Source organism: Henckelia pumila, chromosome 3 (assembly GCF_033568475.1).
Source record: "Henckelia pumila isolate YLH828 chromosome 3, ASM3356847v2, whole genome shotgun sequence".
In the NCBI taxonomy this organism is placed as follows: domain Eukaryota; kingdom Viridiplantae; phylum Streptophyta; class Magnoliopsida; order Lamiales; family Gesneriaceae; genus Henckelia; species Henckelia pumila.
The window spans coordinates 46,118,498-46,132,194 of NC_133122.1; the positions used below are offsets into that span (position 1 = coordinate 46,118,498).

The following is a 13,697-nucleotide window of genomic DNA, read 5'->3' on the forward strand; positions in this document are numbered from 1 at the left end:
TTTCTCAAAAAAAAAAAAAAATACAAATCTAACTTCTAAGAATCTAAATGGACAATTATTAACAAAGTCTCGTTCATGCTTAATATAGTATGTTAAATTAAATTATGGTAACTTTGAAATTGAAATAACAAATTATGATATGAAAAAAATTTCAAATTTAATTTTTTTTTGTGAAGTGAGAACCCGCAGCTGTTATAATAATATAATTTATAAGTATAGAAGTTGGGCTAATAAAAATTAAACAGTCCAAACACAAATATGAAAATATAAATAAAAAAAAAACACAACACACCCGCACAATTTTGGTACGTTATCGGTATGATATCGTGTATACCGATATTTTTAATAATTTTTTAATCTATTTTTTTAAAAAAATATTGGTATACACGGTATCGTACCGACTTTTTTAATATTTTTTTCGGTATACCGAAATACCGAAATTTTATAAATTCTATATCGATACCGATAGCGATATCGATACCGAAAATTTCGATACGGTATCGAAATTTTTGATATATAAAATTTTTTTTGGGTACGGTATATGCGGTATAATGACATTTCGGTATTTTTCCAGCCCTAAACGAGACTTATGATATTTAATTTTAAGTGATTGTCGGTAAATTTTTGTTTATATTTTGATTACATCGCCCATAATTATCAGTCCAACCCACGACTCCATTAAAAACTCCCACTAACTCTATTTTTTATACGAAAAAAAGCTTATCTTTTATACACGTAAAACGTCCGCACTTTTTACTTATTTTTAAATAACTAATGGGCTTTTCACGTTGACGAACTCTTTTAGTGGGCTTTAGCCACGTTAACTGGCTTGCATAATTTAGCACAAACAATTATATATACACGCATTTATAAACTACAAGAAATGTCAATAATTGAAAAGGGATATAACAATACATAACTAATTTAATATCCAAGTGTTGATTTGAGCATCCATGAAAAAGTGAAAAGGCCTTGAATGCTCTTGCATTATTTTCACATATTTTTTCCATGACAATCAACATCTTATCTTGGATCCATCCATATTAAATATATGGTTTCGTTGAATAATAAATATCTTTGTCCTGTGTTATATAAATATTCATAATTTGTTCTATCTGATTATTGATTAATGCTTATATATTGATCCAAAGTTCGTGGATTATATATCCATATTTACTTCACTAATTTATTAAGCAGAAAGTTCATTTTGCGCCATCAATTAAATGAATTCTTAATAAATAATCATGATAAAATCTAGGCAATGTAATCACCACAATCTTCCAAAACAATTGATATAAAATGCTGGAAAAGAGAGTCATAATTTATATATGCATGAATTATATATTGTATGCTTTTCCATTTATCTATTATTAATTAGTCAAGACTTGGATATAATTACTTTTTGTTAAGGAATTCTCAACCTCTTATTTCATGTGACACTTCAAATTGATTATGTACTTGTGCAAATATATATATATATATATATATATATATATATATATATATATATATATATATATATATATATATAATTCCCATCTCCTTGAGCCAAAGCAATTGTGAGTTATAAAAATATATATATGAGTGGATGGGGTGAAGTTTGGGCACGTTTGGTTACAATGTTCAATCAATTCATAGACATAATTAAATTTAAATGAGTGGACGGGGTTCAAAATAGAACAAGATCCAATTAATATTAGCCCCAAACATAAATTCTTTTAATCCGTGACCAATATTATACTAAAACCTCACATTTTAGTTGGACGATATTTTCTTCATGCCACCATGCACATTTCTAATATCTAATATATTAATCTCCGTCCGTCTCAAATATACAGATTGTATTTTTCGCGTGATTCTATATATATAAACGTACATTGTTTATAAATGCTTTTGAAAAAATATGATCATGAACTTTTATTTTTTTATAAATTTATAAAACTTTGAAACGACAAAATAGTGTTCATACACTAGATGATAATGCGGGAAGCAAGGTCCGATGCCAGCTGGTTGATATGTCTTTCCTTTATGGTGTACTTAATGGTGAATCTCTTAATAGAGACTTGATTATTGAAATTTATTTTTAAAAAAAAAATAAATTAATAAATGTTTAGGTAAAAAGTGGGTCCCCGGATTTTAAGCACGAGATTGAAGATCATTAATTGAATTTTATGAATCCGTCGACGCATTTCGATTGGTGGAAAGCGACAGTGTTGGGATTATCGATAAATAATGCAAATTAATGTGCAATAATGTCGCAATAAGACAAGCTAATCAAAGTCATCAGAAAAAAAAGGATCCACCTGACCCAATACTTACTACGGAAAATGAACGAATGCGACAATTTTTCTTCGCAATGTTCTCAATCGGGAGTCCGAGTATCGATATGTACGCATAAAAGTGGACCCAAACATGTCGAATATATTTAATTTCATTTTGAATCTAATTTCATTTTCGAAAAAAAAAATGTCTAATATTGTTTCCGACTCTTATATATCTAGATTAAATTTACTCTTTTTTTTTTCCTATCGTCTCAAATATATAATTAAAGTTGAATTTTTTTTTTCTACTCATTTATCAATCTATCCTTATTTATCATTTTTTTAAAAAATACTAATTTTTCCATTTAGTTAGTACTAATCAATTATCAAATAAAAGTAAAATGAGAAATTTATTCAGAAAATGTAGTTTTCCTACAATAACTTTCTTTATTTCAATGAAAACACACGTAAACATAAATATATGAGATGGATGGAGTATATATTTAGCTCTAGTAATTTAGAATTTATATTATATCTAATATATCCACAATTAACTATGTCTAAAGTACAAATCCATTCTATTTTAGTGTTTCCAATATTTTATTCTTCTATTTGTTTAAAACGTGTTGCTAATAAGAGCATTTTACGGGGTTTAATATTTAAAAAAATTAATTTAATCATCCAAACCATAAGTAGTGTTTATAAGAGTTTATTTTAAGAGTTCTTGAACTAAAAATATTTAAAGATTATATTTTGAAATTGAAAATTACTTGCAATGAACTCTTAAAAACACAGTCTAGTAAAAAAAAATGATAATTAATTGATGCTTGATAAGGTCAGCATTCATTATAGGTGACTTTGTCGCATTACTTGGTGAAGGCTTTTCAGTGCTCCAACTTGTAACAAAAATGTAATTTTTCTTCGCAAAATCATCAATTTTGGAGTAATTAATGAGTGTGAACCGTAGCTGGTGTCTTGGCCACCATATATTACTTTTTACACACATATCTAAGCACGAGTCGACAAATTAAGTAACCTAATAATGATAACAAAAAATATATATATATTTTTTCGAAAAATATCACATAAAATTTAATATTTTCTATTTGATAACTATTATCCTTCGGAAATTTTATTTTATGTACATAAGATTGAAGGATCCGTCGCTGCTCTATCAAGTTAAAATTTTTATGATATTATGAGTTTTTTTAAATGTTGATGTCAAATAAGTTACAATGAGTTATCCATTAAACGTTTAAAGTTAGAAATATAACACAACGATATATTATGTTTACAACCATTAGATGTCTAGCTAATTATGATCAAGTGTTGTGACTTTCTACAAAAGACAACCCTGAAAAATAGTATGTTTAAAAGAGTATATATATTGGTTTTAAATTTTTATAACAATGCGAAATAATTTTTGGATTTTATTGCACATATATAATTTTTGTATGACTGATATATTACTTTCTAAAACTTATATATAAATATTGTGGCATGCGGTCAATTAAGCAGAGTTGATGGGTTAAATGCTAATATTGGTGGGGGCCGAAAGCAATTTTTTCAAAAATAAAAAATTTATTAGGCCTAAATTAAAGAATTTTCCGTTCTTTATCGAGACTTCTTGTGTTCTCTGTGGGTTCCGCAGGTTGCTCGTACGAAACTGTACCGCTCTTCGATCTCTACCAAACGACGTTGAAATTTGTAGGACGACGGTATTAATTTTTTATTTATATAAATAACATGATTTCAATCAATTTTAGTAGCGATATTTAAAATTTTCAACAACTATATCTATATATATAGAATATGATATTTGATATTAGTTTATATATATATATATATTTTTTTTGGTCGTGTGATCTTAGTTTATATTGAAGTAGAATTAATGTGGCGCACACACACATATATACACGTAGACATATATAGTTTTGCTGAGTTGACTTCAATATATAAAATATATCAAGTCAAAAGTAGAAAATTAAATTAAAAGACAAGCCTCTTTACTGCTTGTCCAAGAAATTTCATATAATATGATTCAGACAAGTAAAGTCGAGGAACGACTTTTAAAATTTTAAGATAAGGATATGCCTGAAATATTTCAACAAATGCTTTTGAATTTTTTCATTCAAAACAAAAATGGTGAATTTATCTATTTTGCATCTACTGGATTAATGTTTTTTTTTAAAAAAAAAATCTAATTAATTTAAATATTATCTATTGGTTTTAGGTCTTGTTCATTTGCTTACCATTATTTTTCAAGAACAATGCTTCATGCAAATAAATAAAGGCGTTAATATTTGATTTGATTTTCTAATTACTGTCAAACGTTTTTACTCTACTAAATTATTTACTTGCTCCAGCTGACTTTACCCCAAATTATGAATAATTATTTTGGGTGTCAACATACATGTTATAATATCATATATAATACTCTCTTCGTCTCAAATACATAGTCTTATTTTTTTCACGAAAGAATTATTGAAAAAGTAAATTTTATACAAATTTCTTATTTTATTCATATTTAGGTACCGTTTCGTACAAGTATAATTAGTACATATATAACTTATCTTATCTAATCTCGCATTCTTCTCGTCATACTATTTATTCATTTATTAATTATTTATTTTACATCAATCAAATCATTGAATTTAAATTACTATATTACTCTTATAAATAATATTATTCATATTTTATTTATTTTTAAAAGGACAAAATGATAATTTATTATTTTTATATAAAATTTAATCAATCAAATCAAATAAATTATAATCTATCAATCAAATCAAATATTATATTAACTATCATTTTTGTTACATTATATTACTTATACATATATTATTTATCTCATTCTCGAACCAAAGAGTACCTTTATTGTATAAAAAATAATTGCACAATTTTTAAAATTTAATTAATAAAAATATATTAGTAAATGAACATAAAAAATATTATTAAATATGATATATGACTATATATTTGAGATAAAATAAAAAATAGATTATATATTGAGACATAGAAAATATATAAGTAAGGACAAAAAAATAAATAAATACTGATTATATAATTAAGTTGAGATTATAAGGAGTAATTGGTAATTATGAGGGCGGGACCTCTCTTCGCTGACAAAAGGAGATGGGTTTGACCAATTACAGCGAAAGGGACGGCTGCCACGAAGCGCCTCTCTTTGACTTTTCTTATGCATGCCACGTCACTACTGGCATCCGATTTTGTGTACCCTATAGAAAAACTCCCAACAAAATTATATATTTTCGTATGGAAAATTTGTTTTTAGGAAAATTGTATGAATCGGATATATTATGTATATATTTGTATTTTAAAATTGAATTCAAACTCGAGATTTTGTCTTAAACTTAATTAAAATTTTGATATCAGATAAACTACAAGTTATCGGTGATTTTGACTTATATGATATTTAACGAAACGTTATATATGTCTTTAGAAAAAGAAAATGCAAACACACGATGGAAATTGTGAGAATAAAAAAAATAGAGGAAGAATGAGTATCGTGCCACTGCCACAAGTGCTATTAAAATTACATTTAGACAAAGAAGACCCCATCCGCCGTCTGCCTGCCCCCCTCATTATCTCATGAATCGACATTAGAAACACAAATTAAATGAATCTCAGTTAATTATGGATTCGGTTTCTGAAATTATTATGCCCATTTTGAATTGGGTTTTCATGCATATATATACATGAGATATATTACTAATGTTAGTCCAAATGTGGTATTTATTTTTTATAAAAAAAGACCAAATATGGTAAGTATTCACGTTTTTAAAATTGTATTACAATTTTTATTTTTTAATTAATGTTTTGTTTTCTCATATATATGGAGCCAAAATAGGAGTCTTATTCGTTGGATATTTGTTTGAGAACAGCCAAAATTGGGGGCCGCATCTTATCTCCACTTGGGGCACCTTCTTCTACTTAACAATGAGTACAGGACTTCCTAGTTCCTTCTTCTTCTTCTTTTTTCCATAACATTTTTCACAAATAATTGTATTTTAGTTATTCACGGGGAAGGATAATAATAATGCGGTCTGTTTGAACAAAGTAACTAAAAAAAAAATTTAGCATGTCATAAAAGAAAAAACTTAAAGTACTTTTATGTACAATATGTTTTTTTAAAAAATATTTCTAAAAATGTATTCTTCAAATATAGTTTTAAAGAAAAATTGATATGCGTTTTTTTTAAATTATTTAGAATTGAAAGCAATTATGAAAAACTAAACATACTAAATTTTTTTATTATAAAATTGTTTTTATAGAATAATTGTTCAAACACATGCTAATTCTTTAAAAATATTTTAAAACATTTTTAAAAAAAAATTGTAAAGAACATTTTATAAGAAAGTTTAACTAGTACTTGTCCACAGGGGCCTGAATAATTAACATTATATTTACCGTAATTTAAATTAGATTTCAGTTAATTATTTAGGCCCCTGTGGACAAGTACTAGTTAAACTTTCTTACTTACAAGAAATTGTAATTTCTGATCTTTAATGATATATTTTTTTGTTTTCCAAAAAAAAAATAATTTACGGTAAATTAATATGTAGATAAATTTTATGTTTAGCTTTAAAAAAAAAACAAACAGTCATAATCACGTCACATCAGTGTTAATATGGATCATTACCAAGCTCCTTCCTGAGATGAATACAATGCACATTCACAATTAATTTCATACATCACACATCAAATCACTAGAAAACGATTAAAAGAGTTATAACAAGTACTTATTATTTTTGTCTACTCCGATATTAAATTTTCACATAATAAATATATACTTTCGTGAGATCGTTTAATAAAATAATTTTATAAAACTAGACCTTATTTATAAAATATTTTTTTAATTTAAAAACATTATTTTTACTCTACCATAAGTATAGATCATATCATAGATAGTGACTATTTCCAATAAAAAAAAATAAAAAAAAAATCTTACTGATATCATATTTGTTATATAATAATGTGAGAATAAAGATTTCATTATAAATATATATTGACGTATCTGTTTCTCTACACACACTTTCCTCCGCCTTTCCTTTCCTTACTCGCAAATTGTTTCCTGCTATTTTCTATTCCCTCTCCCTCCATGCTTCCATTTCTTGTGCTTTAATTTCTGTATTTTGTGATATTATTTGTTTGTTCAATCTATCATACTTTATTTGAATTAATATTTTATTTTTCTTTAATTAATCATTTTGTAGTTTCCTGCTCGACCTTTTTAAGTGTTAATTAAAGAAGTAATGGCTGGTTTAGACTTGAGTTCAGCTTCTTCTCACTTTGTTTCTCAGCTCCATCTCCAGCCGCAGCCGGATTCCGACGATGAACCCCACCGCAACTACTTTTCTGGGGATAATATAGATAACTCTTACCCGGGTTCCGGCGATGCGGCGGCGCGTAGGCCAAGAGGCCGTCCACCGGGCTCCAAGAACAAGCCCAGGCCTCCGGTGATCGTCACTCGAGAAAGCGCGAACACGCTTAGATCACATATCTTGGAGGTTGGCAGCGGCACCGACGTCTTTGCGGCGGTGGCGAGTTACGCCAGGAAGCGGCAGAAGGGGATTTGTGTGTTAAGCGGCGCTGGCACCGTTAATAACGTGAGCTTGCGGCAGCCGGCTTCCGGGGGGTCGGTGGTGACTTTGAATGGCCGGTTCGAGATATTGTCTCTGTCGGGCTCGTTCCTTCCACCGCCCGCGCCGCCGGGGGCCACCAGTTTAACCATTTACTTGGCCGGCGGGCAAGGGCAAGTGGTGGGAGGGAATGTTGTCGGTGCGTTGATTGCCTCGGGCCCAGTCACTATTGTTGCAGCCTCGTTTACCAATGTGGCGTACGAAAGACTGCCGTTGGACGAGGAGGAGGAGGAGGGGCTTCGGCAGTCGGATGGCGGCGGAGGTGGTGCCGTGAACGGCGGAGGAGGTGGTGGCGGCGGCGGCCACCAGTTCCACGATCCATCACTTGGGCTCCCTTTCTTGAATTTGCCATTCAATAATATGCACAATGGCCAGCTTCCGATGGAGGCCGCCACCGGAACCCTCGGCGGCGTCGGCCGGCCGCAGTTTTAATACTGTTTAATTTAAAGGTTTGACCATTCCACGATTCATCATGGCATCCTCTCCATGTTATTGTACATTAATAATTTTCATCGTTTTTGTACCGTCTCTTCATATTATTAACATTTTTTTAGAAAACAAAAAATCGTGATCCTCAAAATAATAGACTAATTGTAACTCTTATTAGTTACAATTTAAGTAGTCATATCTGTATTCTTGTCTGCAATTTAATCTAGCTATAATATATTTGGTGGTTGGTTATGTTGAATTAATTGAGCATGATTTAGATAAGTCGAAAGATTATCAAGCGATATCAAAATTAGATTGTTTATTTATTTTCTTCTTTTTTTACCGAGGAGATTAAAATTTTGGTGAGATTTTGGGGGAAAAAATGTTTCCCTGATTTGAATTATATGGCTAAAATTTTATTTTGATAGAATGCTTTACTTAATTCAAAACTTAATCTTGTTTAATTTGACTTAATTAGTGAAGTACACTATGCAAGAAATGGTAAAAGTCGTACCAAACTTGCCAGCACTAAATTGGCAAGTTGCGCATTAATATAGTAGGCGCTTTTATCATAACTTGTAGTAATAAGTAACAAGTAACCAATATATATATATAGACACACACATTGAGCTTGTATACATATTGGTTAAACTCCGAGCTAAAGCACGTTAAGCTTGTATATGTAATTAAACGGGGAGGTTATAAAAAAGTTGATTGAGAGTGCTAATTTTATAGAGAATAATTTCAACGTACGCATTTTTTTTTATCTTGATATTTTTTTACTTCTGGTCTCACTGCTGATAAATTTCTGCACCAAGAGAGAGTTTACTTCTGGAGGCAATATGAGCTGCATGCATTATGCACTCAATTGGCCAATTTCTTATTTTAAAACCTAATGATTCCACATATTATATTACAACTAAATCCTAAAAAACACCTTCAATAATAAAGGTACGGAAAAATTAAAAATCTGATTTTTAAGCATATGCATGGACTACAAAAAAAAAATAAAAAATGATTGCCATATATTTGGCATGTTAGAGCATGTTTTCGCTGTCAAAAAATAGAAATAAACAATTTCTTTTAAATACTGGATCAAAATTTTAAATATGTTTCAGTGACATTTCAGAATATTTTTTAAATTCATTTGGGAACTTCCTAAAATTTTTCCAGAAATAATTGCAGGTTAGATTTCAAGTTCTTAAATATTAAATTACATATGAAAATTTCAACTTGCAATTGAAATTCAAATCTTATATGGATACTCACCGCCGTTGGTTAAAACAAACTTGTTGACAAATTTTGAATCGACACAATTCTTTAGTCCAGTTTGATTTGCCTCAGTTTTCATATTTGATTTTTCTACGACTAAATCACGGCGCCCATATCCCTGTTGTCGAATTATTTATCGTATATCTATAATGTGATGCGTAATATATTATATTTTGGAAACACGCAACGTACTTAAAATTTTTTTTTACATTATTATAAATATATGTATGGTTGTCGAGTTAACATCATTTTTGTTTTATTTAGGATTGTTCCTATCAAAGAATTTGAACATGCCCCATGGGATACAGTCATACAGATACCTGATTTAGCGGCAAATTTATATCAGAGTATAATGGCTATTCGAGAACAGTCGAGCCAGGGTTCGGGGGTGTCAACCGATGCATGGAACCAGTAAATCTGGCATCGATATGGCGAACACTGGCCCTTTAAGCTTCATCAAAACCAGGTTGCGATGTATTTTTTAGGTCCGGGCAAACGTTGGCTTGAAGAACTGACACCCGAGGACACTTCCCCACACACCATTCAAAGGAGCCTTGGAAGCAGAACGGGAACACGGTTGCTTCTACACTTGCAGCTTTAGCGGTCATCTTTCTTGGCGGTGTGGGTCGGAAGGAAAGGTCTAAACTTTCAAAACCCAATCAAAACATCCGAGTGGAGCTATATGTACATGGGTATATCAAAAGGAGATGGATTGAGCTTTACTTGGAATAGGGTCTAATGTATAATGGCCAAGTCGTCCTGTACGAAACAGATTTAGTAATTTGGTGGCTACTCTCTTACAATTAGTTTCTTCTTCTGATTCTAAAGGAAGATGGAAAACCTGCAGAAGAAGATTGAACTCTTCTTCTATAAGTCGTGCCATATCTTTTCTGTTTTCTAAGTCGCCCTTAAAAGATGAAATGGCCTCAAAAAGGGTCCGTCTTACGTCGTTGACAATGAAGTCCTGGGTGAAAATCATCAAAACGGTCAAGTTTGGAAATGTATCAGGATACCACATGTGGAGAAGTAAGAGAAAGATGTGCCGCTTCTTTTTGTCATCTTAAACTTATCATCGAGAAAGTGTGTTGGAACATGGTAAGATGCTAGGAGAGTAAAAAATGTTGCAATGCATTCTTTCTAATTTCAACACAACAGATTACCTGAGTGTGATCTGTTGGATATTGCTTTTTCCGTCTTTTGTCCAGAGCTGTTCCTCCTTTACTTGATAATACTCCGAGTTCTATGCTAGATAACTTTCCCCATTTTGTGTATTCGTCGCTGGAGTTAAGAATCGATAGGAAATACTGGGCAAGTTCTATTTCTCCAACTGCACTATCTTTGATCGCTCCTGCGTTTTACAAACAAGATTTGAAATTTCCTTTGAAACTCTACAGTTGGAACACTATATATTCTCCATCAATTAAATAATGGTACCTGTTAAGGCAAGCTTGGAGCATGTCCAATCATCATTTATCTTGGAAGGTAAAATACCTGGAGAGTCCAGGACATAGACATTTGGATGGCTAGCAATCTGCCATTCAAAGCACAAGAACTGAATAGGCAGATGAACTGAAGGAAATACAAGTTTGCATAACAAATTAAAGATCAAAAGATAGGAAGAAACTATAAAGACCTGAGAAACTATTTGCAAGATGAAGTTGGCTAGAAAATTAACGGTCAAATTCATCCTCACTATACCAAATACATACTAATGCAGACAAGATATCAAAACAGCCGATACTTTGTATATCTTACAATCTTAACAAAAATATCAACTACAAGGTTTGCTGTGTCAATTCAAGTGAAAAGAATTCCATACCTTTAAGCTGCTTATACTCTTTGTCTCGCCTGGCTGTGGACTCACAATAGAATGCTTTAACTTCCCTTTCTCTTCAAATCAATTAAAGTCTTGTGAATTTACAAGCATAAATTTCACATTGGCAAGGAAAAGCAAGTAAAGGTGGCAAAACTATTCGAAATACATGGCCATGAAATAAATGTTTTAATGATTCGGTGGTGAAACATGAACAAAAAAATCAGCACCTGCTGCTGCAATCCTTCCAACCTGATGCAAAGCATTGGCTAGTGCAGATTTTCCCACATTAGGAATACCAACAAGCATTAAGGTCATGGTATTGGCAGGATGATGATCCTTTTTCTTCATATCTTTGACTTTGGCTTGTAGAAAGTTCAAGAACTGCAAGTTGTTAGTATGATAGTAAGATCATACATCAAAAAAATATTGTCATCTAAGTAAAAGGCGGGATGAAGATAGTCGGGAGGCTTCGTACGCAAAGCCTCATATTGATAATTTATTAAATGTATTTATGCAGTTGCCAGCAATCACTCATCGGTCCGTGTTATATTTTAGGATTATTTTTTATTAAAAAAATACATTATTTGGGATAAAATAGTCATTTTACATCTTTCATTAGATATTTTAAGGAAATTAAGAACATATAATTGGAACCCAAAGCATGAAACTTGTATAACGAATTATGGTGGGAAGGGTTCAGTAATAAGCAACGAAACATGACTGTAATCACGGATCACCTGATATTATGAAAAAGATCAACATGATAAAGAGTATATGTCAATAGCAGCGATTGGATGGTTGCACATTAGCTGCACTTCAGATGGTGAATCATATTTGAAAATGACTGCAAACTTACCTCCTGGACATTTTCCATGTTATGAGAATTGACTGCAAACGAAGAACAGTGCTGCTCCGTCAAAAACCTAAGCCATTCCTGCACAGGAAAAATGCAATTTACTTGAGAATTATTGATCACGTATTGGAAACATAGACATGGCAAATGTTTTGACCGGAAAGTCGAGGCCGTTAGCTGAATAAATATTACCCACAGCTGATATTTGATTTAGGCAATATTGTCACAGCTTTCAAAAGCATAATCAAGAATGTCCTACGTATTTCTATGCGCAGAAAAATATTACTCGGTGATCATAATTTATGAGGGAAACTAAAACAGCTTTAACACAATTAAAAAAAAAACAGTTTTGACATGCAAAACAAACGGGGAAACAAAAGGAAAGTGGCATGTCCATAAACTAGAGGGCAGAGGCCGACAAATTAAATCATCTCTCAAACTGCTCAAGATATGTGATCTATTTACATCCTATACTGACGAATATGGATGTAACTATTATGCAGGAGCCACACTTCCTGCATCAAAACTTCAAAAAGGGAGAGCTCCAAAACACCAATTTTTTTTAAAAAAACTTTTATTTCTTCACCTCGAGTCTCACATAGGAATCTGATACTATTAACATGACATTCACCGTGAAAAGTGATACACAAGTTATATACGAAGTGCATAGCCAAAGGGAACATAGATAACCAATCACCTTTGTTTGAGAGCGGCTTGCCAGATCCTTTTTATTCAGCACTATGATGTGCCCCAAAGACGGAGTTAATTTCGTCAATTGCCCGTATTCCGACGACCGTGGAATCTAAAAATGAAGCAAAGATAGAAGGGCTAGTTATTTATCTACTCCACATCATCATATGTTTATCCTACAAGCATATAATCTTTTACAGATAAGCTGCTATATTATGCTTATGCACGGATTCTATCTGGAAAGAATAGGATGGCCATGCTCAAATAGAAAGTTTAAATCCCATTTCAAATAAAACTAAATTTCATCTCCAATACACGGAAAAAAGCAAGACCGGCATGGACAATCCGATTAAAGCAAGAAACTTTATTTAGTGGATCCCGACACATCACCAAACAGTAGAGTGTAGTGATCAATGAATTCATGCGTTGAAGAATAACAGCGGACTCTGTCACACACAAACAATTCAACAAACATCTGAAGGGCGTGGCGTATGAACCAAGTATAAATGACAACGCTCGGAACTCTACCCTGCAATCTCTGACTTCAAGAATCAGGTCCACAAGCGGTAGGCGTTCAGCAATGGCGAGAGAAGCGGCGGCCATGTGAGGAGTGTACCACCAATCTGAGCCTCTTTTTGCAGCCACCTGCTTTACTGCTTCCCCTATCTTTTGAACTAGACTAGCCGTGGCCGCCATCATTCACAGAACTAGAG

General features: G+C 31.7%; 2 protein-coding genes across 3 annotated transcripts; one reads left to right on the plus strand and one right to left on the minus strand.

Annotated features, from left to right (window-relative positions):
• The first annotated feature begins 7,316 nt into the window (after positions 1–7,316).
• On the plus strand, positions 7,317–8,604 carry LOC140887665 (AT-hook motif nuclear-localized protein 23-like). Its single transcript, XM_073295070.1, has one exon. It carries the CDS (start codon positions 7,538–7,540, stop codon positions 8,354–8,356), a length of 819 nt encoding a protein of 272 aa, XP_073151171.1. The 5' UTR covers positions 7,317–7,537; the 3' UTR covers positions 8,357–8,604.
• A 1,258-nt stretch (positions 8,605–9,862) lies between these two features.
• On the minus strand, positions 9,863–13,697 carry LOC140892415 (DAR GTPase 2, mitochondrial). 2 transcript variants are annotated; one of them, XM_073301292.1, is made up of 9 exons: positions 13,513–13,697; positions 12,992–13,096; positions 12,298–12,375; positions 11,669–11,822; positions 11,445–11,515; positions 11,060–11,156; positions 10,786–10,973; positions 10,467–10,589; positions 9,863–10,384 (listed from the first exon to the last, which is right to left on the minus strand). In XM_073301292.1, the coding sequence occupies exons 1-9, from the start codon at positions 13,681–13,683 to the stop codon at positions 10,361–10,363; spliced, it is 1,011 nt and encodes a 336-aa protein (XP_073157393.1). In that variant the 5' UTR covers positions 13,684–13,697; the 3' UTR covers positions 9,863–10,360. The 2 variants fall into 2 exon arrangements, with proteins under 2 accessions (XP_073157393.1, XP_073157392.1); XM_073301291.1 differs by having other exon boundaries at positions 9,863–10,589.

Bases quoted from the DNA above. Each gene is read 5' to 3' on its own strand.
- LOC140887665 (XM_073295070.1), top strand. From the start codon at position 7,538: ATGGCTGGTTTAGACTTGAGTTCAGCTTCTTCTCACTTTGTTTCTCAG.
- LOC140892415 (XM_073301291.1), bottom strand. From the start codon at position 13,683: ATGATGGCGGCCACGGCTAGTCTAGTTCAAAAGATAGGGGAAGCAGTA. The intron at 12,376-12,991 runs GTGATTGGTTAT...TTTCCTGTGCAG, and splicing joins CAAGCCGCTCTCAAACAAAG to GAATGGCTTAGGTTTTTGAC. The intron at 11,157-11,444 runs GTATGGAATTCT...TTTGAATGGCAG, and splicing joins AGAGTATAAGCAGCTTAAAG to ATTGCTAGCCATCCAAATGT.